The 27391-nt window shown below is 35.2% G+C and overlaps 1 protein-coding gene across 2 annotated transcripts in view; it reads left to right on the forward strand.

The window, feature by feature from the left end:
• Positions 1-27391, forward strand: part of SMC2 (structural maintenance of chromosomes 2) — a 624541-nt gene that overhangs the window by 583954 nt on the left and 13196 nt on the right. For both annotated transcript variants that reach the window (XM_067041100.1, XM_067041102.1), the window contains 15 exons: positions 1197-1307; positions 1514-1558; positions 2837-3070; positions 3308-3457; positions 6419-6652; positions 8079-8238; positions 8744-8861; positions 9620-9758; positions 10141-10260; positions 14633-14837; positions 16781-16916; positions 19673-19797; positions 24019-24212; positions 25243-25386; positions 27181-27375. In XM_067041100.1, coding sequence (XP_066897201.1) covers positions 1197-1307; positions 1514-1558; positions 2837-3070; positions 3308-3457; positions 6419-6652; positions 8079-8238; positions 8744-8861; positions 9620-9758; positions 10141-10260; positions 14633-14837; positions 16781-16916; positions 19673-19797; positions 24019-24212; positions 25243-25386; positions 27181-27375 — 2310 coding nt within the window. The remainder of the gene's footprint in view (positions 1-1196; positions 1308-1513; positions 1559-2836; positions 3071-3307; positions 3458-6418; positions 6653-8078; positions 8239-8743; positions 8862-9619; positions 9759-10140; positions 10261-14632; positions 14838-16780; positions 16917-19672; positions 19798-24018; positions 24213-25242; positions 25387-27180; positions 27376-27391) is intronic.

A 27391-nucleotide genomic window follows, 5' to 3' on the forward strand; every position in this document is an offset into this window, starting at 1 on the left:
TTTCATTTTGTTGATGATTTCCTCTGCTGTGCAGGAGCTTTTTAGTTTGATGTAGTCCCACTTGTTTACTTTTGGTTTTGGTGCCTTTGCTTTTGGTGTCAAATCCAAAAAAAATCATTGCCAAGACTGATGTCTAGGAGTTTTATGTGCCCAATACAGTATTAAAAGAAATTTTGCCTCTATAAAGTAGCCTTTCTCAACTGATGTTCCATGTCAGCCTACAGAAAAAGATTTGAGTGAAATTAATTCATTACATACAATGGATTGCTTAGGACATTAAGACTTAATTTCCTCTTAGAGCCCCCTTGAGAAGAGTTGGTACGAAGGCATGAATGTTTTGTATAAGAGCAAAAGCTCTTTTGGTATTATTTTTCTATGGAGAAGAACTAAGAAGACGACTGATAATTGATCATACAAGTCTGGTTTGACCATAGGTCATGCTTATTTTCTTTAGATAACATCTTAAGGGAAAACTTCTAATTCAAAACCTGTCAAATACATAGAAATCAAAATGGTTTTCAGAGAAATAATCCTCTTAAGATAGGGATTGATGGTGACTAGAAGCTTCTGAAAAAGGAGTGCTAGCAAAATTGTCCTTCTTACAAAATTGTAATTAATATTTGCCTTTTTCAGAGTACTTATCATGAATTTTTTTACTTCATGTTTACTTCTCAACAATGCTGTGAGATATTATCAGTACTCTGCAGAAGAAGAAACAGAGGCACAGAGAAAATTAAGTTACTTTCCCAAGTTCTTAAAGCATGTGCTACAGTTGGAATGCAGATGTTAGGCCATGCTTCATCCTTGCAGGAACAAAATGGCTGAAATCTCACTTGGAACAATTTTAAATAGAAATTTCTAAAATGAAAACTGAATATTGTTAGCCTTTACTTTTTCTAAGACTCGTATTTGAAGGAAAAGAGGAGGAAGGAATTACTGGCTTCAGTTTTAAAGGAGATGTACTCTGGAACCTCAGTGTGGCATAAAGTTTGATTTTAGAATTTGAGTGAAGGCCAGAAATGTTTCTTGAATGTTAGGGTTATTAGCTAACATGTACAATTTTATGTACTTAACTTTTATGATCCATAATTTTGTTAAGATACTTAGGTTAAGGCATTAAATAATATCCTTAATGTAAATTCCAGTGAGACTCATTGTCTTGGATTCTTAAAACATTAATACAATCGTCTTTCCAGATTTTGTCCATGATAGAGGAAGCAGCTGGAACCAGGATGTATGAATACAAAAAGATAGCTGCCCAGAAGACCATAGAAAAAAAGGAGGCTAAGCTGAAAGAAATTAAGACGGTAATTAAATTTATATAAAATATTTTGAGAGAAGAGAGTACTTTTGCATTTAGAGTTTCTCTGCTGTAAAAAGGGAAATTTTACCACACCCTCCCTCCGCCCAGCCTTAGTTCAGTTTTCCTTAGTCTTACATCCTACTTCTCCCTTTTAAATTTCTTTAATGGTACTTCACATACTGAAAAATATGATCTTCCTTTATTTTCCAGATACTTGAAGAAGAAATTACTCCAACCATTCAGAAATTAAAAGAGGTATGTACTATATATGTGAGGACAGCCAGCTAGAATGTCTCTCAAAATTGGTGATGTATCCACGATCATACACATGGGGATGAAATGTGTACCACTTCTCAGGAATTATTCTAGCGGATGAGATAAGGCGTTAGAGTTGGTAGTCCATACTCAGCCTTCTGCTTGTAGAGCACAATGTACTTCATATCTATTAAGTCATAATGGTTTTGTAAATAGATTTCCTGTCTTAATCTCAGAAAATATGCCAGATTTTAATTATTTGTTGAAGAGAAGTCTGAATTTTCTTGTATACTTAGAATTGAATGGAATAATATTTCATAAAGATATGGCCCTCTCAGTGACTTTTCTTGGTAGAGTGAATAACTTCTCGGATAAGAGGGGGCTGTCATTATAATTGCTGCTGTCAAGGCAGTTGGTAAACGAAAGGTATTGAAACAAATGACTGTTTTCTCTATAATTGCAGCTTCTGACATTGTAATTGGTGTTTCAGTGAAAGAATGTGTTTATAGCACATTGGTTTTAAATTGTGTATTTAGGAATTTATTAAATGTTCATTAAAGTTTGATATTTCTCAAGCTCTCTTCTGAATCCATATAGTAGCATAGACATTATTGGAAAAACTGAAAATTTGTGATCTTGAAGGTTCTGCCTTTTGTATGTATGATTTAGTAGAAAACAATAGATCACGAGTTTAAACCTAGATGTCATGTTTGATTTTGACAAGTTCTTTCTAAATCTAATAATATGGAGTGATCATTTAATCACCCTGAATTTGTTTCTTCAAATTAGGAACTTTTTGTTATTTTGTTACTTTGTCCCAGTAGGTCCTAACGGGAATCAAGTTTAGTAATGTGTGAGCAAATACTTATAAATAGTTACATGAATGAATGTTGGGTGGGCATCTTGGTAATACTACTACAAAGTACATTTAATAGTGCCTCATTCATGGTTGTGTAGGTTGTATTTATATAGACTTCTTATTACTGCCAGTATGTGAATCTTATGTCTGCATTTCTTTGTTAATCCCAACTATCTGATTATATTTGAGAAGAAATAACCACAGAGGATTCACTAGAGATGGTATTATGCTATCTAACCATAGTTCTAATGTTATTTAAAGCTTCCTAAAATTTATAATCCATGATCACTCAGTTTAAGACAAAACCCATTACATCATGTAATGGGAAATTTTATACATGTTGGTGTATTTTGATTCTTTCCAAATTTGTTTAATAATATGAATTTTGAGTTATACTTTACTGGTGATTTCTCTTTCAGGAAAGATCTTCCTACTTAGAGTACCAAAAGCTAATGAGAGAAATAGAACATTTGAGTCGTTTATATATTGCTTATCAGTTTTTGCTGGCTGAAGATACCAAAGAACGCTCAGCTGAGGAGTTAAAAGAAATGCAGGATAAAATTGTGAAGCTTCAAGAAGAATTGTCGGAAAATGATAAAAAAATAAAAGCACTTAGTCATGAAATAGAAGAGTTGGAAAAAAGAAAAGATAAGGTCAGGCATATATGTAAGAATAGAATATACACTCTGAAAAAAGTATTAAATTATATATTATACAATAACTATTTAGGATTTACTGGGGATTGTCTTCTGTATTGATTTCTTAATCTTAAAGTATAATAATGAAATAGCTTATAAAAAGTCAATTATTTATGTAGAAATTATACAAGAAAAGGACACCATGAACAAATTTTTAAGTACATTGATTGAATTGGGTGCATTTGATTATAGGAAATTGGAGGTATACTCCGATCTTTAGAAGATGCTCTTGCAGAAGCTCAGCGAGTTAATACTAAATCTCAAAGTGCCTTTGATTTCAAGAAGAAAAATCTGGCAAGTGAAGAGAACAAACGCAAAGAGCTGGAAAAAAATATGGTAGAGGTAAGCAAACGAGAAGTGTAATTTAATTCTAGTAGTATACATTTATCCATTCTGTTAATATTTATTGAGTGTCTGCTATGGATCAAGGGTAATTGTTTGGGTTAGGATGTAGCAATGGACAAAATACCTGTGGGTCTTTGTTCCAGTGAGGGAAGTGATGATAAAGAAGATTAAGTGAAAAATATCATATGTTATATAGTGATAACTGATGTGGAGAGAAAATAAAGCAGTGGAGAGGGTTGTAGTATAGGGGAGGGGGGTGTAGTTTGGGATTTTAAATTGGATAGCCATCGAAGGTCTCATTGGGAGGGCTCTATTTCATTAAAGACCTGAAGGAAGTCAGAGAACAATGTAGATAATTTGGGAGGCTGTGGGGAAAGATGTTCCAGGCAAAAGAATAGCAATTGCCCCAAGTGCCTAAGGTACTGGAAAAGTAGAGATAAATGTAGCTGGTTATCACTAAGTAGTAGAAATGCAGAAAGGTAATGGGGTGTAGGATCACATGTGATTTTGCAAAACATGTGAAGGACTTTGACCTTTATTCTGAGTGGCATGGGAAGCTGCTGGAGTTGGCTGAGCAGAAGCATGACATTTTACTATTTTAATAGGACTATTGCTGTTTTGAGGATAAACTAAAGATAAATGGAAGAAGCAGGGAATCCAGGTAGTAGGTGTCCAGGTGATAGCCCTTGAATAAATGCAATAGAAGTTGGGATATTAGTGAAGTTGTGGGAATTTGTGTATTTTAAGCATAGGTCCAGCAGACAGACCCAGTAGATTTTTTTTTTTAATGGAAGTATAGTTGATTTACAATGTGTTAATTTCTGCTATACAGCAAAGTGACTCAGTTATATGTATATACTTTTTCATATTCTTTCCCATTATGGTTTATCACAGGATATTGAATACAGTTCCCCGTGCCATACAGTAGGAGCTTGTTGTTTATCCATCCTATATATAATAGTTTTCATCTGCTAATCCCAAACTCCCAACCCATCCCTTCCCCACCCACCTCCCCCTTGGCAACGACAAGTCTGTTCTCTATGTCTGTGAGTCTTCCTGTTTCGTAGATATGTTCATTTGTGTCATGTTTCAGATTCCACGTATAAATGATATCATATAGTATTTGTCTTTCTCTTTCTGACTTACTTTGCTCAGTATAATAATCTCTAGGTCCATCCATGTTGCTGCAGATGGCATTATTTCATTCTTTTTAATGGCTGAGTAATATTGCATTGTGTTTGTGGGGGTGTGGGGGGGGTGTACATAGACACTACATCTTCTTTATCCATTCCTCTGTCCATGGACATTTAAGTTGTTTTCATGTCTTGGCTGTTGTAAGTAGTGCAAGCAGATTGGTTTTTGACTGTGAAAAAGGACTGAAGGATAACTCCAGAGATTTGTCTTTGACAGTTTGAAATATGGTTACCATTTGTTGAGTGGAGGATAATAGGCTTGAGGAGCCAGTTAGACATCTAAGTACAGATATTGGTTTGATAGTTGAATATATGAACCTTGAATCCAGTTTAGAAATGCAAATCAAAATACATATGCTGGCATGCCCCAGGGCTAGTGCTCAGACTTCTTTTATATACACTCATTTCTTAGGTGATCCCATCCAGCCCTATAGCCCTAAATACCATCTATATATTGATGCCTTTCGAATCAATAATTAGCCTTGACTTCTTCTTTCAAGGACTCATTTGTCAAGCTATTTAATTGACATTTTTATATGGATGACTTTAAAAAGTCTAAAACTTAACATAACCAAAATAGAACTCTTAAATTTTCCCTACCTACCCAAACCTGCCTGAGTTACTGAATTTTCCTTATGTAAGTATATGATACTGCTATTAACCTAGCTGTTCACTCCAGAACCTGGAGTCCTGAATTTTCCCTTTTCTCTCAAACTCTATGGTATCTAATTCATCAACAAATTCTGTTGACTCTAAAAGTATATCCAGAATACAGCCACTTTTCACACCTCCTTCACTGCTAACCTGGTTGAAGCCATCACCTCCCAGGAGGGATACTCAGTAGTGTGCTTAATAGTTACATTGCTTTTACTTGCTCTCTGTGCTCCAACCACAGTTCCTCTAACACCCAAGCATATTCCTCAGAGCTTGCCAAGTATGCTGTCCCCCTAGTATTAGCATGATCACTCCTTCTGTCTCATTTAGGTTTCTGCTCAAAATATCACAAAAGGCCTTCCCTCATCATTCTTAAAACAGTAGTCCCATCATATCTTGTCCCTTTACCTTGCTTTAGTTATTTGTTTACTATGTCTTCCACGTTAGAAATATAGGCTCCCTGAGGACCCTGTGTCTTTAATGTCTAGAATAATGCCTGGTACATATCTAATAAATATCCAATGAATCATGAATTAAGTGAGCCAAAATTTCTGATCACTTTCATGTAAATATAACTAGATTTTTTTTTTTCTTTCAGTGCTTGTATCTTACATAGCATTAGATACCTGGTTACTAGAACTTAAAAGGTGTTAACTGTTAGTAATGCTGTTCCCATAATTATTTAACACTTAAATTTATGGCCTTTAATAGCTTATAAAATATTTTCATATACAGGCTCTTAATCCTAAAATCTCTACTTTTAAGCTTTGGGTAGGGGGGTTATTATTTCAATTTTATAGGTTTAGAACTTGAATTTTAGTTTTTTCAAGTGGTTTGTTTAAATTTGCAATGATGTTTTAGTTCACTGTCTCCCAGATTTGACTATAACATATGGAGTGAAAGTATTATTAGGATAAGAGGTACATTTATCCTAAAAACTGAGAAAGGCTGAATTTCAAAATGGGAATAAAGTATAAAGTTATGATGGTTAAATTACCATGTTCACTTCAAATTGCTGTGAAATTTGATGACATAAAGGTATATGTGTTTAAGAAAATGGATGGTTTTCTAAAATATAATACTTTCCAATCTGAAACTCTTCTTCCTAAAGGATTCTAAAACTTTAGCAGCAAAGGAAAAAGAGGTTAAAAAGATGACAGATGGGCTGAGTGCCCTTCAAGAAGCAAGTAATAAAGATGCTGAAGCTTTGGCTGCTGCACAGCAGCACTTCAATGCTGTTTCCGCTGGCCTGTCCAGTAATGAAGATGGAGCAGAAGCAACTCTTGCTGGTCAAATGATGGCCTGTAAAAATGACATAAGTAAAGTTCAGACAGAAGCCAAACAGGTAACTATAGACAGTAAGCACTATGTGATTGCAGTTTTTATTTATTTTTTTATTTTCATTTTTTTTTGAGAAGCTCCTTCACATTATGCTTTGGCAGTTGTTATAAAATGTTGAAAATAATCAGATCAATATCAAGGAACTTGTTTATTGTTTACTATATTCTATCACTCTTTAGCACCTAAAACAATGAAATTCAGATATGTTGATTGCTAACTATTGACAATGTTAGTTTAAGATGCTATAAAATGTAAAATACCTTTATAGAAATTATAAGTGCCATAAGTGCTCTGTTCTGCTTTCAGCATTGTATGGAATATTTGAGGTTAGTTTGTTTTCATCTTTTTGCTGTTTTATTAACATCATAAAATTGAAGTTTTAAGCTTTAACAGGAAAACAAAAATGTCTTCATTTCTATGTCCACCACACTTAGTTCTTTAAAACTTTGTGGTATCCTCCTTGGAAGTATCTCTACCTCCCATTTACCCCCATTCCAGTCTTTGGTTTCTCTACTCTGATTTCATAATCTTCAATGGGTTTTTTTCGATCTATTAAAATGGTTTTCATATTTGTTTAGATAGTTGTGCAGCTTAGAAGTCCTATGAACACAGGAGTTTTGATGGCAGAAAGAAAAAATGTGTATATACACATGCACATTGTTTTATTTGTTTTTTAATGGAGGACTCATCTTTAAAAATATACACAGATGTGTGTGTATTAATCCCATTCAAGGTTTTCTATTATATATTTGCAACTTTTTAATTCGAAGATTATGGTCACAAAAAAGGTGATGGTCAGTTTTTTTTGTTAACTTATTTTATATTGGGAAAAGTCCACCATTCAGTTTTAAAGGAAGTATACACTCATTTAGATCTTAGAATACTAGTTCATGGTTTTAAGGAATAGTGCTCAATTATATAAACTAGCATTTAAGTATCAGACTTATAGCTTTTAAATTTTTCTGTCAGTTTAGCTTCCTTTTCCTGTACAATTTTATTTCTCATTGTTCAATACAGTTGTACAGTTAATTATACAACACAGATATACATAAATGCAAACATGCATATCTAAGTGGAAAAGGAGGGAAGAAACTGATAGAAATAGCTTTCTATTTTGTTTTTAATTTAACCAGCTAATGACAGTTATTCTTTGATATAATTTTTGAGCTCATTGATGTCAGTTTTATAAATATTAAAAATATGGACTTAAATTGCAAATTATTTAACAATTGGAGCTTTTATTCATTTATATTCTGAGTAGTGTTTTGAGGTGAAAACATTGGGAAATGATTGATCTCTTGAGATACTGATCTGAGTGACCAAACAGTTACATTCTCAAGGCTGATGTCTCTTAAAGCAATCTGAATCTGTGGCCATTTTATCACTAGCACTGTCTGCCTCATATAGTCTGTTACATTTTTCTGTTATAGGCTCAGATGAAGTTGAAACATGCCCAACAAGAATTAAAGACTAAACAAACAGAAATTAAGAAGATGGATGGTGGCTATAGGAAGGATCAAGAAGCTTTAGAAGCTGTGAAGAAACTTAGAGAAAAACTTGAAGCCGAAATGAAAAAGCTAAATTATGAAGGTTGGCCTTTAAAGATGTTAAATCATTAGGAAGTAGTGGTTATTGACAGAAACTTCCTTAAATAAAGGAAATAGCAAGTAGGAAATATTTTATCCCATTAATATTAATGGGTATTAATATAGGAATTATTTATAAGTATAGTCACAAAAAATAAGTATAAATCAACCCTTTGAATTTTTGAAAACTCAATACTGAGAATTTCCTGCTTCAGTCACTCTGAAGTGCCACTTGAAAACTCAAAAATGTTATTTATATATTTCTACATTAGTAGGTATCCAATTCATATGTTGTTTCTTGGCATGAAAATGGTGTTATGTGTTGGAAATATGTCTACTTGACAGTTGATAGAAATTTGAATGTCAAGCATGCTTTAATACTTACCAGAAGTTTGTATTTTGCTTTTAGAAATGCTTTGGAAATAGAGGTTACTAATATTTTCCTTAAAGCAGTAGAATATTTGAGTTTTTAAAACTTGGTTTCAATTTACTTATGACTTATTGTTCAGAAAACAAGGAGGAATGCCTTCTGGAAAGGCACAGGCAGCTATCTCGTGAAATCAGTAGATTGAAAGAAACATATGAAGCTCTCTTGGCCAGATTTCCCAATCTTCGATTTTCCTACAGGTAAGAGAGCTAAACGTTGAATTCTAACATCATGGTAATAACCAGGATATATTTTTGTATGAAAGTTATTGTAAGCTGCTTTTCCTTAATTGATATTTTTTCCATAAATGTTTATTGAATGTTTCAGATTTGTAGGCAGGGGAAATTCTTGTGAAATTTAAGGCTACTAATGCCACTAATCATAAAACCAAAATGAGGGGAATTTAATCTGTCGGAAAGTTCCTTTAAAGTTATTATATCATTAATATTAAATAACTGTAAACATTAACATTTTACAGTTTGTTTTACTATATGGTTCTTTTTTCATGGAATATTTAATATATTTATTACACAGATTAGAACATCAAAGTTATTTTTGTTACATTGGAAACATGTATACTGAAAGATCTTTCAATTGATTTTAAAACAATAGTCAAGTGTACAGTAGCATACTGTGTAAAAAACCAATGTACATACCTTAATTAAAAAAGGCTTTATTACTAAAAATACTATCAGCTGACAATGCAGGGTTGCCATAAATCTTCAATTTGTAAAAAGCAAAACAACAACAAAAAACAGCAGTATTTGTGAAACACAATAAAAGGTATGCCTGTAGCTGGCTAGTCATCTGAGACATTTGAAAATTTTTGTTTCGTTAAAACTATATGATTCTTGTGCTATCACTTTAGTGTATTGTCAGAAAGAGCTCTTGACTACTAAAGTACAACTTTTTCTATTTTCTTATCTAAGATTAATTTTTGTCCACTTTTCTGTTTTAGGGATCCAGAGAAGAACTGGAATAGAAATTGTGTGAAAGGACTTGTAGCTTCACTGATTAGTGTGAAAGATACTTCTGCAACCACAGCTTTAGAATTGGTGGCTGGGGACCGACTCTACAATGTTGTAGTAGACACGGAGGTAAATTGATTTTAATGAAAGAAAACCTGTAATTGCTGTTTAGCTTGAAAAATCATGTGCTCCTAGTAGAACTGGGACTTTCTTGATGTTTTAAGTTTTTCCTAAGGCTGGATGCTTATCTTTACAGAGTAAAGCTATAGAGTTAATGACTTTTTTATTATGTTATTGATTATATTTGATTAACTGTATTCCATTCTTTATTATGGCTGAGTAATGCTAACTCAGGAGCCCAGAATGCATATTATCGCTCTTAGAATTTTGATTGTTCAGGATAGTAGGCACTCAGCATTTATTTGATTATGGATTCCTAAACTTGCACTCATTCCATTTAAATGTTCTCTGTCATTAATATTTTTTTCATTTCTAATGCACAATGTTTTAGGTTACTGGAAAAAAGCTACTAGAAAAGGGGGAATTGAAGCGTAGATACACTATAATTCCACTCAATAAAATTTCAGCCAGATGTATTGCTCCAGAAACTCTGAGGGTTGCTCAGAATCTTGTAAGTCTTTTTTATATGCTTTATCTGCATCTTACTTTTTTTTAAATTACAGGACATTAGCTTTGTCCTTCGAAGTAAATTGGGATTTAAATCTTATATCAAAGCACAAAATTTTATTGTGAGACCATGCTTAAAAAAGTTAAGATACCAAAGAGAATAAGTTGGCTTTTGTGAAATTAGATGGAGAGAGAATAGAAATGTTGGAAAACTAAAATACCCTTTGATATTTTAAAGTTGTAGTATTAAATGTCCTTATTTTTAAAATTTTTATTGGAGTATAGTTGATTTACAATGTTGTGTTAGTTTTAGGTGTACATCTATATGATTCAGTTTTATATATATATATATATATATATATATATATATATATATAATTTTTCAGATTATTTTCCCATATAGGTTATTATGGAATATTGAGTAGAGTTCTCTGTGCTATACAGTAGGTCCTTGTTAGTTACCTGTTTTATTTATAGTAGTGTGTATATGTTAATCCCAATCTCCTAATTTATCACTTCCCCTCACGTTTCCCCTTTGGTAACCATAAGTTTGATTTTGAAATCTATGAGTGTTTCTGTTGCTGGTCTCTTAACTTCAAATGCATTTCCCATTTCTTGGCATTTGTACTCTTCTCTTCTCACAGTTGCTGGTTTTGATATCGTATTTGTGTCTGGATGATTTCCAACTTTTACTTTATGTTTGCCTTTCTTGGTGAGCTTTCCCATTTGTGATTTTCTTGCTTCTAGTTGTGGACTCCTTTTTGGTTTTTTTTTCCTGCCTAGAGAAGTTCCTTTCTCATTTGTTGTAAAGCTGGTTTGGTGCTGTTAAATTCTCTTAGCTTTTGCTTGTCTATAAAGCTTTTGATCTCTGTTGAATCTGAATGAGAGCCCTGCTGGGTAGAGTATTCTTGGTTGTAGGTTTTTACCTCTCATCACTTTGAATATATCATGCCACTCCCTCTGGCCTGCAGAATTTCTGCTGAAAAATCAGCTGATAACCTTATGGGGGTTCCCTTCTAACTTTTAATGTTTTTCTTTGTATTTAGTTTTTGTCAATTTGGTTAATATGTGTCTCGGTGTGTTCCTTCTTTGGTTCATCCTGTATTTGATTCTCCTTGCTTCCTGTAGTTGAGTGAGTGTTTCTTTTCTCATGTTAGGGAAGTTTTCGGCTACATCTCTTTAAATGTTTTCTCAGACCCTTTCTCTCTTTTCTCCTTCTGGGACCCCTATAATGTGAATGCTGTTGCATTTAATGGTGTCCCAGAGGTCTCTTGAGACTGTCCTCATTTTTTCTCATTCTTTTTTCTTCATTCGGTGGCAATGACCAGTGTTGTGGTGACCAGAACCTGCACTGGATGTTGAGCGGGGCCTCCAGTCTCCTCTGTGGTTGTCACTGCCGTCAGGGGCAGGGTCTGCTCCCTGGTTGTTGGAGTAGAAGCCCCCAGATCTGTTTCTGAGCTGTGTTTCTGTTTCTGAGCTGTGTTTCTGATCTGCGGTGTGAGGTAGGCAGGATTTCTCTCCCACTGGGAGAGAAACCACTGAGTATTCCTCCTCTGGAGCTGTTGACCTGTGATTGTGCTCTGTTGTGTCACCTTCCACCCATTGTGCCGGCTCACAAAGTACACTGTTGTTGGCCCTGCTCTCGTCCCCTCTTAACTGTGGGTATGCTGGCAGTTGACCCTGGTGTCTCTAAAGCATTGTTTTCACCAGGCCACCAATGCACATCCACTGAAGTCAGGTGCCAGGACTGCAGCAGTCATGCACATGGAGTTGCTATGGGACCTATGGAGGCAGCTCAGACTCTGGCCTGGTTCAACCCACACAACACAGCTGCTAAAGCCAGACCTGTCTCAGCTGCAGGAGCACTCGTTGTTTGTTTGGATATTCTGCAGGTGGTAAATTTACAAAGCTGGCAGCAGAGGTGTAAATCCATGGTTCACAAAGTCACACAGCCCCTGCGGCTCAGACCTACCAGCCTCTGCTCCTGAGGCTGCCCCTGAGCACATGAGCCTGCCCAGGCAGGAGGGGGCCAGAGTGGTGACTGGTGCGAGGCCACTCAGGCAGGAGGGGGCCAGAGCGGCAGTCAAGGTGCTCAGGCCCTCCCAGGTGGGAAGGGGCCAGGGCAGCGGTCAGGATGTGGGGGTTGCCCAGGCAGGAGCCCCTCGTAGTTCCTGCAGTGGCAGGTGCCAGTGCGTGGGGAAAGAGGCTGCAGTGGCGGCTGTGCCCTTCGCACACCGCTCAACAACAGCACTTTGCTTCTGTGGTGGCTGGGGCTTCTTCCGTGAACATTCCTGGTTGCTCCTGTCCCTTCAGGCTGACTCCATGCAGACAAAAGTGGTCCTCTCCCCAGGTCAGCTCTCCAAACCCCACATTCCAGTGCCCAGCCCCTGTCTGTACCACCACACGTCTCAGGCTGGGGCGCACAGGACTGTGACACGGACCGTCCGTGTAGGTCTCACTCTGTCCTGCCTGTCACAGACTGGTTGCTGCACTTCCCTCTGAGCCCTCGAAGCTCCCCTTCTGTCCCATCTGATCTCCCCACTGGTGAGGATATCTCCCCATGTGTGGGAACCTCTCCTCTCCTTCAGCTCCCCTCCAAGGGGTACATGTCCCATCCCATTTCCTCTTTTCTTTTTTATTTCTTTCATCCTACCTGGTTACATGGGGATCTTTCTTGTCCTTTCAGCTGTCTGAGGTCCTCTGCTAGTATTCAGAAGGTGCTCTGTTGGAATTGTTCCACTTGTAGATGTATTCTTGATGTATTTGTGGGGAGGTGTGTTCCACATCACCCTACTCTGCCATCTTCTAGAATGTCTTTAAACCTAAGTCACATGACTATCTGTTGGCATTAAATGTTAAATTTTTGATTTCCAAATAGAATTATAGAGCTTATAGATAAATACAAGAATTCTTCAGGATTTATCATGCCAGGCACACTTAAACTGGCTGCAGTGACAACCGTTATGGAAGGTATCTACCCATCTTGCAGAGATGCTTCTCTATTAGAGCTTTTCTAGATTGCTTACCAACCTATGAACATATAAAGCAGGTAACCAGTATATGCAGTCAGCTGCTGAGATAGATCTAAAGTGGTGTGGTTAACTAGTAAACAGATGAGTACAAGGAAATACATTTAAAAGGCTGTTGTGGTTGCATAATATTTGGTAAAAACATGAAGCCAGTCATAACATTCAGCAGTGATATCAGTTATTGAGCAGGCATTCCAAGTGCATGAGATGAAAAGAAAATTCTCTGAAACCTGAAAACGCATGTATAATGAAGATATTAAATGGATAGTCAGTATATTTCTTGAAATTGAGATGCCTTCAATGAAAATTATTTACTATCAGAAGAAGAAAGATGAGTACAGAGTGATTGAAAGGTAGTATTTTTGGTTAGTATTTACATCCTTTACTTAGAAAAATCACCTGAGAGTCTAGAAGGTTTTGGAAGTTATTTTAGTCCTATGTCAAGTTCCAGTGTTAGAAGTCAATTGGGGTTTTAAGTAACAACAAAAACACTTCTACCCAGATCCCTCAGCCAGACCCATTTAATGGTAACTGCTATGTCAGAGGACACTGCTGAACACGTTACACAGAGCTGCCTTCATTATGATTTCTGCTACTACTAAGCTCCATAAAGTATGCTAAGTTGTTCTAAAAATGTGGGCAGAGGTAGACATTATAAACAAAGGTTGAGAAAAGACAGTTGGATCAAAATAAAAGATTGAGGGATTTTTAAAAGTTTTTTTTTTTTTACTCAATTATTTTTATTTCTGTAACTGGCAGGTAGTTGCCTTAGCATGTTTTATTCGAGTGAAAAAGTATTCACTTTGGAACAACCAAGTTAATAATTGAAGCAAAACATTTTATGTAATTGTGTTGATCCAGAAATTGATGTACTTTAATTAAGAAAGGATGTTCACTAGAGGGGTGGGATAGGGAGGGTGGGAGGGAGGGAGATGCAAGAGGGAAGAGATACGGGGACATATGTATATGTATAACTGATTCACTTTGTTATAAAGCAGAAACTAACACACCATTGTAAAGTAATTATACTCCAATAAAGATGTTAAAAAAAAAAGTGTGTTCAAATAATCCACTTTGAGTTTAGAAACTTGGTAGTGGCTTCTGCTTGATTGAAACTCTCATAATGACTGGTATTCTAGCTAAATATTTTACTTAGATTTTTCAGTGTTTAAATTTGGAATTGTTTTTTTCTAAAAGTGTTGAGTTTTCTATAGCATTTTAGAAAATTCAAAAGGAGTTGTGCTGGATAGGTATTCAGTTTCTGTTGTGGCAGTTCTTACTATTTTATAAAATAATATTTGAAAGGAAAGGAGTAATATGTATCATGACATAACTGTTTTCCCCCAGGTTGGCCCTAATAATGTTCATGTGGCTCTTTCCCTGGTTGAATACAAACCAGAACTTCAGAAAGCAATGGAATTTGTCTTTGGAACAACATTTGTTTGTGACAATATGGATAATGCAAAAAAGGTAGCTTTCGATAAAAGGATAATGACTAGAACCGTAACTCTAGGAGGTGATGTATTTGATCCTCACGGGACGTTGAGTGGAGGTAGGTTTTATATCATTTTGTCCTCACAATTCTGTGTGGTAAATAGGATGGGGGCTTCTTTTTAAAAACAGGAAATATTGGACTTGGAATGACTTAATCCAGTGTTTTATTCCTAATCAAAGGATTGAGTTTTCTTTTGAATACCTACTTTGTGACAGGTGCTTAATATTAATTGAGAAATTATACACTGTCACTGTCCTGAAGGAACTCATAGGCTAGTAATCAGTCCTATAGCTTTTCTTATTCATCTTAAGTCTATTCTCATTTATTTTCTCTTGCTTTTTGTCTTATTAAGATATTCTAGTCACTGGGATATGAAGTCTTTTTAGTCAGTACATTTGTAGCTTAACTACCCACTTCTCCTTTAGGAAACATGTTAACTTCTAATTTGTGTATATGTTACTGCTCCTGTCAAAAGTAAAACAAAAAATTAAATCTGTTTGAATGCCTTAAGTAAGGAATTCTTAGATAATAACCATATATTTCTTGTTCTAATATTTGCAACACTGAGTTTCCAGATCCATGTCAAATGACCATGTAATAAATAACAAACACTAAATTGTACTTACTGTGTACTGGGCAGTGTTGTAAGACTGTACTGTCTAATACAGTAGCTACTAGCCACATGTGGCTCTTTACACCAAAATGAGATAATTAAAATTAAATAAAATTAAAATAATTTCCTTAATTGTACTAGTCTTGTTTCAAGGGCTCAGTAACCACAAGTGGTTAGTAGGTAATTGGACAGTGCAGATATAGAACATTTCTATCATTCTATAAAGCCCTATTCTAAGGACTTTAAATGATTAGCTTATTTAATCCTTATAGCAACCATGAGGTAGACATTACTATCATCTCCATTATACAGTTGTAGAAACTAAGGTATAGAGTGATTAAGTAACTTGCTGGTAAGTGGCAGAGCTCAGAATTTGAACTCAGGTGGTCTGATTACAGAGTTTGTGCTTTTAACCAAACCAAGAGACTTGGATGCCTCTTGAGATATCAAGTGTCTTAATCTCTTTCTAGGCCAAGAAAACAGCCATTATAATGAATTCCATGATAAAGTATCAAGTTCCCCAGTGTACAGGATGACTAGCATCTGCAGTTGGAAGATAGAGGCCAAATATTTTTACATATCTAAAATAGAAGAAACATTTTAGATTTCATTGAATTGGAGGTTCTCAAAATTCCTGCTTAAGAGATGGCAAATATGTAAACCCATATCACATAAACAAAGTGCTCACAATAGCATTGCTAACTGACCTTTGCATCCTCCCATCAAACCTAGAGTTTTCTTACCAACCTAACACCTCAGCCTGTTACTGCCAGACAGTTATAGCACACGTAAGGTGAAACCAGTTTATGCTGCTACATTGAGTTTAGACCACATTATGATGTGGTAATAAACAGCTCCCAAATCTCAGTAGCTTACAAGTTTATTCCATAATTATGCTACATTAACTGTGGGTCACTTATCTCTGCTGCATGTTATTCTCATTATGGGACCCAGGCTGACTGAGAAGTAAGTCCCTTTTTTGAACATACCTTTCTCATGGGAAGGGAAGGGGAAAACATGGTAAAGTATGTGCTGCCTCTTAAAGCTTCCTTTCAGAAGAGGTACATTTCCCACTGATTGGCTAGAGCAAAGCACATGGCTAAGCCTGATGACAGTAGAGAGGGAAATGGGCCTGGGAGGGATGGCCCAGTAGGCAAGGGCAATGACTATTTTGAATAAATAATCCACCACATCTACTTAGAAGTATTTGTTATCAAGTATGTATGCCCTGAGATTCAAATGATGAAGTGAATTCTGTAGCTTCATAAACTTACTAAAGATTGGCTGTTGAACTATTTCAAGTATAATTCTCTCAGAAAAGTTTTTATTGCTTACTAAATACGTGGTAACTTGGTGTCAAAGGCCTGTTTCAATTTGCCTCTGTCAGGTGCTCGATCCCAGGCAGCTTCTATTTTAACCAAGTTTCAAGAACTCAAAGATGTTCAAGATAAGCTGAGAATCAAGGAGAATGAGCTACAGGCTCTAGAAGAGGAATTAGCAGGTCTTAAAAACACTGCTGAAAGGTAAGACTTTGGTTGGATTAAGCTGTATTTAAAAATTTTCTTGGTCAAAGATTTGCATGGTAGAAGATGAAAGAACATTTTATTTAAAGAAATACTTCTGACTTTTTAAATAATAACTTTGGTATTGAATAAGTTGTGAGTTGATAACTTGTTTTTAATATAAATAGTGTCTTTGTTTTAAGAAATTGGTGAAAGCTATTAAAAGGAAAGAAAAATCAGCCAAATATTCCCCTTTTTCTGCTGAGATACACTCTGTTAATTCTGCTGGGATTAGTGAGGAAATCCGTAGATACTCTAGAGGTTGATGCCAGAGGATACTTGAGTCCTTGATTTGAAATGATGTAATATTATAGCGTCGATCAGGTGTCTGCACTAAGTTTTGCAGCATTGTGGCTGTCCTGTAGATGTTGAAGATTGCTAAGTTTCCTATGGAGAAGTTAAACAAGTTCATGTCAAAAGTCACTGCTAGAATCAAAGTGTTTACTTACAGTGTATTTTCTGGTGGGTGAGGATATAGGTATGTATGCGTACTTTTCAGCATTACTTCTGTTTGTGTATGATACATATTTTGTGTATGACACAATATGTGTATGCCATTTTTTTTTTCAAAATTGGTACCATGCTATTTAATGTAACCTTTTTTTGTCACTTAACGTTATTTGCTGTTGTGTGACTCATGCCAAGTACTCTTCGAGGAGCTGGGAATATAGCAGGGAGTCAAACAGATAAATCTCTTCATCTTGTTTTGATATGTGTAGCTGGGGCAACAGACAATATAAAAAGTTAAACTGGTAAAATGTATGTTAGATAATGCTAAGTTCTAAGAGAAAAAAGTAAAATAGTAAAGGAGATATGGCAAAGAAAGAGGTGTTGAAATTTTATATGGGGTGGGCAGGGAAAGCCTTAACTGAGAAGACTGTTGAATAAATACCAGAATGATGTGAGTGAACTCGCCATGTGGTTATCCAGGAGAACAGTCCTTACTTGCTGTAAAAGCTTCAGGAGTATAAATACCACAAACTTACTAATTACAGTATTTGAGAGCTTAATTGTAATTTTTTTCTAGTCACTGAATATGGCAAATGGGAACTGAGATAAAATTAAAATCAAACATTTATTTAGAATTCACAATACTGAATACAGCTTAAAAAGAGAGAGAGAGAGAGAGGGAGAGATAAAAACCTTGAAATGACTCTCCTGGTTCGAGCCCTGGTCTGGGAAGATCCCACGTGCCGTAGAGCAACTAAGCCAGTGCACCACAACTACTGAGCCTGCGCTTTAGAGCCTGCGAGCCACAACTACTGAAGCCCATGCACCTAGAGCCCATGCTCTGCAACAAGAGAAGCCACCGCAATGAGAAGCCCATGCACTGCAATGAAGAGTAGCCCCCGCTCACCTCAACTAGAGAAAACCCATGTGCTGCAACGAAGACCCAACGCAGCCAGAAATAAATAAAATTTTTAAAAGTTGAAGTGATTTTTATTTTTTTTTGTAAAGCATTCATCTTCTGAAATCATCAAAACTTAGAATGGTACCAAGACTTCTTTGGGACACAGTATTATATGGAAAAGATTGTTACAGTAAGTCCAAGTGGCCATTCCAAGATGTAAATTGTATCAAAATGCCCACTTTCAAACATTATATACATGTAAAGCCTGCCTTTTACCTTCATTAACATACATTAACCATGAAGTGAATGAACTTTTTTTGTGAAAAAGTTACAAAAAGATTTCCCTGATATGTGGAAGCTCTGTCAAGGCAATGAGTTTGTGGTCACATTTGGCTTGGAACTGTTAACTGTCGAGCAATACTGGATCATTTATTCTGCAGAGTTGTCTTGTAGACTAATTGTGGCCCAGAGGTTAAGGAAGAGAAATAGATTTTGAAAAATGAGAGTGGAAGGGTCAACTAAAGCCATTCTTTCATAGATCATATCAGGAAAATAGCTTATATCTTTTTTCACATTTCTACACTATACATTTTTAAATGAGTTGGAAAATGACTCGTTAAAATTACGGCTTTTTAATTGCTGTCAAGCAGTCTCAGACAAGAGTACTCAAGGGAGTATTTATGTTTTATAAGTTGCTTCCTTACTTTTTCCTCAAACCTCATGAATTTCTAGTGACAAGCAACCTTTGAATTTACTGTAATTTAAAATTTCATTGCAGCTGAATTAGCGAAATAACTTCCAAAGAAATAACTTGAAGCATCCAGAACTGGGGGAGAATTATAGGGTTTGCAAAAAAAGTGCTTTGCAAATGTTTAAGTTCAGTACTGTGCCATTTTAAGCTACCAGTCTCCTTACAAAATGTAGGGAACATTATTTTTTTTAACATTTGAAACTAGGGATTAATAGTAACAAAATTTTTGAAATTTTATATAATTGTTATGTATTCTATTTGTGTGATAGGGAGCTGTTATGGAGTTTTTCTTTTTGATAAGGATCAGTGGGAGGAGTTATTTTTAAGAAAACCTATTTATTCAAAGATTATTAGTATTTTCTAAAATTAAGAATACTTCTCTGGATAGTTACTATTGGTCTTGGTCATTTAGGGTTGTTTACCTTCAGTAATCAAGTCAAACTTGAGTTTAACTGATGCTTCAGAAATGCAGAAGTCATTAAAATGAGTCTTGTAACCAGTGGCATCTTATATTATGTTGTATGAGTTTGTTTTGGGTAAGAGCCTGTTATTTAAAAGCATGTCTCAAACATCAGAAAAACTGTTGTCATTTATTATAAACTTCTCTTTCTTAAGGTATCGCCAGCTAAAACAGCAGTGGGAGCTGAAATCTGAGGAGGCAGATTTATTACAAACCAAGCTTCAGCAAAGCTCGTATCACAAGCAACAGGAAGAATTAGATGCTCTTAAAAAAATCATTGGTAAGACAAAAACATTCTGTGCTAATCTGTTTCTACTGATAACCTTACTTTAGGTATTTAGCAGCTCTTGTGTTTATTATATATTTATCTGCATTAATTACTTTAAATATTTTAATTTTAAAATATATTTTTCAATTTAAATATTTTAATAATTTTCTATTAATTTGCCCTTTTTTATTGGGTTGCTCATAGTTTGTTTTTATTGTTCTCATACATAAGAGTACTGATTTTTTTTATAGGTCACCACATTACAAATATCTTTTTTGTTATGTGCTTGTCTTTTAGCTTTATGTTTATAGTATTTTTGTTATACAGAATTTTTTAATGTGTAATTCAATTTATAGCTATCTCCCAAATTTTAAGAACCTATATTATACCTTTAATCAGAATTTAATTGTATATGGTAGTTTTAAATTTGTCTTGTTCCTTAGGACAATATTCACAGACCTATTTCCTCCACTAGTATTTTCATTCTTTTGTTTTCTCTTTTATAAAATTAAAAATTCATCTATTTCACTCACCTCCCCCACCTCTGCCTCTAGCAACCACCAATCTTTTCTTTGTATCTACGAGCTAGGATATTTAAGAGTCCATGTATAAGTGAGATCATATATTTATCTTTCTCTGACTTATTTCACTTAGCATAATGCCCTTAAGGTCCACCCATGTTATTGCAAATGGTAGAATTTCCTTTTCTTTTTTTTTTTTTTTTTTTTTTTTTGCGGTATGCGGGCCTCTCACTGTTGTGGCCTCTCCCGTTGCGGAGCACAGGCTCCGGACGCGCAGGCCCAGCGGCCATGGCTCACGGGCTTAGTTGCTCCGCGGCATGTGGGATCCTCCCAGACCAGGGCACGAACCCGTGTCTCCTGCATCGGCAAGCGGACTCTCAACCACTGCGCCACCAGGGAAGCCCTCCTTTTCTTTTTTTATGGCTGAATAATATTCTGTTGTATGTATATACCACAGTTTCTTTGTCCATTCATCCATCAGTGGACTCTTAGGTTGTTTCCATGTCTTGGCTGCTGTAAATAATGCAGCAGTGAACATGGGGGTGCAGATATCTTTTCAAGTTAGTGTCTTTGGTTTCTTCAGACAGATACTCAAGTGGAATGTTGGATCATACAATAGTTCTATTTTTAATTTTTTGAAGAACCTCCATACTGTTTTCCATAGTGTCTGCACCAATATACAATCCCACCAGCAGTGTACAAGTGTACTCTTTCTTCACATTCTTGCTAACACTTGGTATTTCTTGTCTTTTTGATAATAGCCATTCTAATGGTCAAACTGATATCTCATTGTGGTTTTGATTAGCATTTCCCTGGTGATTAGTGTTAAACATCTTTTCATGTACCTGTTGGCTGTCTGTATGTCTTCTGTGGAAAATGTGTATTCAGGTCCTCTGCCTATTTTTGGATTTGGTTGTTTTTTTCTATTGAGTTGTATGAGTTAATATATTTTAGATATTAACCCCTTATCAGATATATAATTTACAAATATTTTCTCCTATTCAGTAGTCTGCCTTTTAATCTTGTTGATGGTTTCCTTTGCTGTGCAGAAGTCTTTTTAGTTTGATATGTAGTCCCACTTGTTCATTTTTGCTTTTGGTGTCAAATCCAAAAAATCATCAAAACCGATGTCAAGGAGCTTACCACCTGTGTTTTCTTCTAGGAGTTTCATGGTTTCAGGTCTTATGTTCAAGTCTTTAATCCATTTTGAGTTAATTTTTATGTATGGTCTTAGTGGTCCAGTTTCATTCTTTTGCAAGTCCAGTTTCCTTCCACCGTTTATAAAAGAGATTGTCTTTTCCCCATTGTATATTCTTGACCCCTCTGTCATAAATTAATCGACCATGTATGTGTGGGTTTATATTTGGGTTCTCTATTCAGTACCATTGATCTGTCTGCTTTTAATATCAATACTATACTGTTTTGATTACTCTAGCTTTGTAATAAAGTTTGAAAACAGGGAGTATGATTCCTCCAGCTTTGTTCTTTTTCAAGATTGCTTTGGCTGTTTAGGGTCTTTTGTGGTTCCATACAAATTTTAGGATTGTTTATTTCTGTGAAAAATGCCATTGAAATTTTGACAGGAATTGACTTGAATCTGTAGATTGCTTTGGGTAGTATGGACATTTTAACAATATTCTTCCAATCCATGAGCACAGAATATCTTTCCATTTATTTCTGTCTTCTTCAATTTCTTTCATCAGTGTTTCCTAGTTTTCAGTGTACCTGTCCTTCACCTCCTTAGTTAAATTTATTTTTAGGTATTTTCTCTTTGATGCAATTGTAAATGGGACTGTATAGAAACAACAGATTTTTTATATATTGATTTTATATTCTACAACTTTGCTGAATTTGCTTATTACTTCTAACAGTTTTTTGATGGAGTCTTTAGGGTTTTCTATTTATATGTCATCTGCAAATAGTGACAGTTTTACTTTTTCCTTTCCAGTTTAGATGCATTTCTTTTTCTTTCCCAATTGCTATAGGACTTCCAACACTATGTCAAATGAAAGTGGAGAGTAGGCAAGGATCCTTATCTTCTACCTGATCTTAGAGGAAAAGCCTTCAGCTTTTTACCATTGAGTGTGATGTTGTATCCCTGGAATAAATCCTACTTGGTCATGGTGTATGATCCTTTTAATGTATTGTTGAATTCAGTTTGCTAAAATTTTGTTGAGAATTTTTGCATTTGTGTTCATCAGGAATAATAGCCTGTAATTTTCTTTTCTTGTGGCATCCTTGTCTGGTTTTGATATCAGGATGATGCTGGCCTCACAAAATGAGTTTGGAACAATTTCTTCCTTGTCTGCTTTTTGGAAGAATTTGAGAAGGAAGGATTGGTATTAATTCCTCTTTGAATGTTTGTTAGAATTCACCAGTAAAGCCATCTATTCCTGGACTTTTGTTTGTTGGGAGGTTTTTAATTACTTACTAAATCTCCTCACTAATAATCTCTTTTCAGATTTTCTGTTTCATCATGATTCAATCTTGATAGGTTGTCTTTTCTAGTAATTAATTTTTTCTAGGTTGTCTGGTTTGTTGGTGTAAAATTGTTCATAGTAACCTTTTATGATTCTTTATATTTCTGTGGTATCAGTTGTAACATCTCATCTTTTATTTCTGACTTTGAGTCTCTATTTTTTCCGAGTCTCTTTTTTTCCTTAGGTCTAGCTAAAAGTTTGGCAGTTTTGAAGAACCAGCTCTTAGTTTCATTAATTTTTCTTTCTATTTCTTTTTAGTCTCAATTTCATTTCTTTCCACACTGATCTTTGTTATTTTCTTCGTTTTACTAAGTTGGGGCTTTGTTTGTTCTTCTTTTTGATGCAGGTGTAAATGGGATTATTTAGTGTATAGAAACACAACAGATTTTTGGTGTAAAGCTGTTTGAGATTTTTCTTGTTTCTTGAGGTAGGCATTTATTGCTATGAACTTTGCTATGAACTTCACTCATAGCTAGAACTGATTTTGCTACATATGATGTAAGTTTTGGTATCTTGTATTTTCATTTGTGACAAAGTATTTTTTTATTTCTCTTTTGATTTCTTGGAATGACATTTCTACAATGAAAAATAGTATAGAAAATTGTCTGATCATGGCTTTTAGGGTTATATTTGTACCTAGGTCCTAACGCTTAACAGTGTGTGTCAGTTGTGACCATAACATGCTCATTCTATCTTACTTTATTTATAAATTTAGAGGTAATATGTTTCCTATGCTTCATCCTAGACATGTTCTCACAGTGCTTCTCTACTTTAATGAGATTCCTTGAATAAAAATAAAGGAGCAAGGAACACTAAGTAAGCTTGCTTATGAAGTAGATTGTAAGCTTTCTTATAACTAAAATAAAAAGAAAATACCATAGTTACACACTCAGTTCTGATGTTAGGAAGTATACAGTCATATAAAAAGATGGTCTGATATTTTTATGAGTTAAGTTGTAGGTAAAGTTTATGTTACTCAATTTCATGTGATTGGAAATAATTTCTTTACAAATCATTCAATAATTCAAGTATGGCTCTTAGGCATGATCTGTGTTTCAATATACCATTTCTAGAATAAGGTTAGAACAGTTAATTTTTTTTTAAACTCTTGGCTCCAACTTTCCCTACCTTTTCTCCTATTAAGAGTTGAATTTGTAAGCCATTAATTTCTATACCTGTTAATAGTTGTTGGAAGACCTCACATATGCATATTTACCTGCTTTATGATGCAGAGGAAAGTGAGGAGACCTTAAAAAACACCGAAGAAATTCAAAAAAAAGCAGAAGAAAAATATGAAGTATTGGAGAATAAAATGAAAAACGCAGAAGCTGAAAGAGAGAGAGAACTGAAGGATGCACAGAAAAAACTAGATTGTGCCAAAACTAAAGCAGATGCTTCTACCAAGAAAATGAAAGAAAAACAACAGGTAATAACTTTGTTTTGAAATGGAACTAATCTTTTAACATCAGAATAGAACTGAAGGTGGTAGAGCACCATTGGTTGGCCTTGGCCTTATTCATCAGTATTTATCACAAAATCCAAAAGTGAGATGTATTTCTTTAGGAGACACATTACACATCTTATGAGTCAAATTAAAATATGCTTTACTCTGAGACCCTGGAATTAAGTGTTATGTAATTTTGAGTAGGGGTTGCATTGGCTTGCTAATTTTGGAGAAAGAGCAAAGTTGCCTTTTGGTAAATGTTTCATTCAAGAGTGGACCAAAGCTCATATCATGTACGCAGAGCTGTGTCGTATCAGAGATTCACTGTTGACATTTCTGTTTGATCATCTTTGTGAACATACGTACACTGTAGAAGAATGATGTAAGACCAGGCATGTTATATTTACAAAGTGCTATTCGATCATAGACTGGTGATATCTGATTATATCTTTTGGATAGTGCCAAGGCTGCATTTTGACCTGCGTTTTTCTGTCCACAGAGGCTGTGCTCAATCACTATTCTGTACAATTTCACTTAAGTCTAATTTTTGTTCATTTTGGGTTTTTTTGGTTTTTTTAACCCACCTTATAATTCTTTCATAGCTTGCACTGTATTTTCTAAAGAACTAAAGGCTATAATGGGAAAGAAGAAAATTAAAGTAATTTTTTTGTCACTGAATAATTGTCTTAAAAAGGCTTTACCTGTTAATTTATCTGCTATGTAGAACTGTATATTGTTTCTCCCTATAGGAATGAAAGGATAAAAGATATAGTTTATACAAAGTTCTTTGAACCCATAAAAATTGTATGTACATTTGTCTTTTTTTTTTTTTAATATAGAAAAATTTCCTTTCCCCTTTCTTCTTTGTAAGTAGCTTACATGTTTTGGTAGTTGAGTAGCTAAGCTATGGGTCTTACTTGCTTGAGAATCTTACTAATTTTGTTGACATGCATGTATTTATTTTTCAGTAGTTAATAACCTGTTGAATGCCCAGATGCTGTGTTTCTTATAGGAAGTTGAAGCTATCACCCTGGAGCTAGAAGAGCTCAAGAGAGAGCATGCATCCAATGAACAACAGCTTGAAGCTGTAAATGAAGCTATCAAATCCTATGAAGGTCAGATTGCAGTAATGGCAGCTGAGGTGGCGAAAAATAAGGTAAGATTTACTAACCATATTAGAGAAATTACAAATGTTAATCTACTTCTGAAATGGTGGCTTGAAGATGTTTGACTTTAGAGGTCTCAGTCTCTTCAGTCCTGTCATGATGAGTTAAAATGATGAGTACCAATCCAGAAAGAGACCTGAAATAATATTACTAATTGTTTTGGTCCAGTTCTGTTCAGAAGACAAAAACTACACAGTAACTTGACCAGGCAAAGTTTAAATAAAAATTATTAACTATAACAGGAGTTTGGAATGATGCAGCATTGATTGCTAAGAGATAAAGAAAGCTCTAAAGACTATACGAACAGCAGATACAGGGAACAGCATTACCCATAAGGCTGAGGCAGTGCACCCTTGGAAGGAACAAATCTGGAAAGAAGCCCCATTTTACCTGCAGGGCTGAGAACCACATCTACTTGGAGAAGATAACTGTGGCCCACTGGTGGTGGAGTTTGGTGGAGTACTAGGGGAAATCATGCATAGGAAAGTGCTACACGGGGGCACGTGCTGGGAAATAGCTTTCCAGGATGCCAGGGGAAGCCATGAAAGCTGCTAGCCCCTGCACGTGACAAGCTTGCCTTTGAGAAAAGCACATTGGACCTGGACCAAGAAGTAAAGCCCCTTCCTTATACAGTGTCCCTATAGCATCCTTTACCAATGAGGCTTCATACTGTTGCACCTGGCAAGGGAGAAATGTCCCCATCTCAGAAGCAGGAAGTTAAGGGTGGATTTGGGGCTGAGGGGCTTTCAAATGTTATGAAGACATTTCTGTTACCTATAAATATTAGAAATGGTCCCTCATGAATATTGGATACCCTCTTAACCCTTTTTTAAATTCTGAACTTGAATTCTGTTTTATTTCATATTATTTCTACTCCTACTTTTTAAAACTGAGTTAGCATAACATTTATATTAGTTTCCTATGTACAACGTAATGATTCAATATTTGCGTACATTGTGAAACAATCACAGTAAGTCTAGTAACCATACATAATTACAGATTTTTTTTTCTTGTGATGAGAACTTTGAGATGTACTCTTAGCAACTTTCAGATATACAGTAGTGTTATTAAATATTGTCACCATGCTGTACAAAGTGTACCCACTTTTGTTTTTCAATGTAACTTTTAAGTTTTCTGTTGTGTGGCTATATAGATACTGTTTTTGTAAGTAATATATCATTGATCTTCATGTTAGCTAAAATATAACAGCTTTTAACAGGGGAGTTCCATCCATTTTACCTACATTATAGTAAAGTGTGTTTTTGCCTTTTGTCATCAGCTTTTACATTTTCTGTTGTTTTTCCCTTGAGATGATTGTTTTAATTGTTGTAGCATGCAGTGTTTTAGAAAGTAGTTCCTTCCTCTTCATTCTGTTTGTGGTGAAATTCAAGTTTTGTTGTTGTTTTTTTAACACATTATTTATCAAACCAATAGCAGAATAACAATTCTTTACTCTTTTTGAAGATAAGGGATAGAAATGCTTTTCAGCTTTGTGTTTTGTGTTGCTGATTACATTTTCTACAGTTTCTTTTCTGCCTTCTGACTTGTCTTTTAATCTCATTTTTCATCTCATCCCTTTTTTATTCTAGTGGTGATACAATTTTTCACTTATCGGTAAATTCATTAGTCATTTTAATGGGGATATGACATGTAGAGGGTTAGATGACTACCTGTCTGTAATCACATTGCCATCTTGCCCAGGAGTCTGTTAGATGATCTTTCAGTAAACTAAAAATGTCTCCATCTTACCTTGCTATATGTTGTCTTCTAATTATCTGTTTCAGGAGTTAGTAAATAAAGCTCAAGAAGAGGTGACCAAGCAAAAAGAAGTGATAACAGCCCAAGACAGCATAGTTAAAGCTAAGTATGCAGAAGTAGCAAAACATAAGGAGCAAAACAATGAATCTCAGCTTAAAATTAAGGAAGTGGACCACAACATCAGCAAACATAAACGGGAAGCTGAAGATGCTGCTGCAAAGGCACGTTTGTGTTGTT

The sequence above is a fragment of the Kogia breviceps genome, chromosome 8 (genome assembly GCF_026419965.1).
Source record: "Kogia breviceps isolate mKogBre1 chromosome 8, mKogBre1 haplotype 1, whole genome shotgun sequence".
Taxonomy (NCBI): Eukaryota; Metazoa; Chordata; class Mammalia; order Artiodactyla; family Physeteridae; genus Kogia; species Kogia breviceps.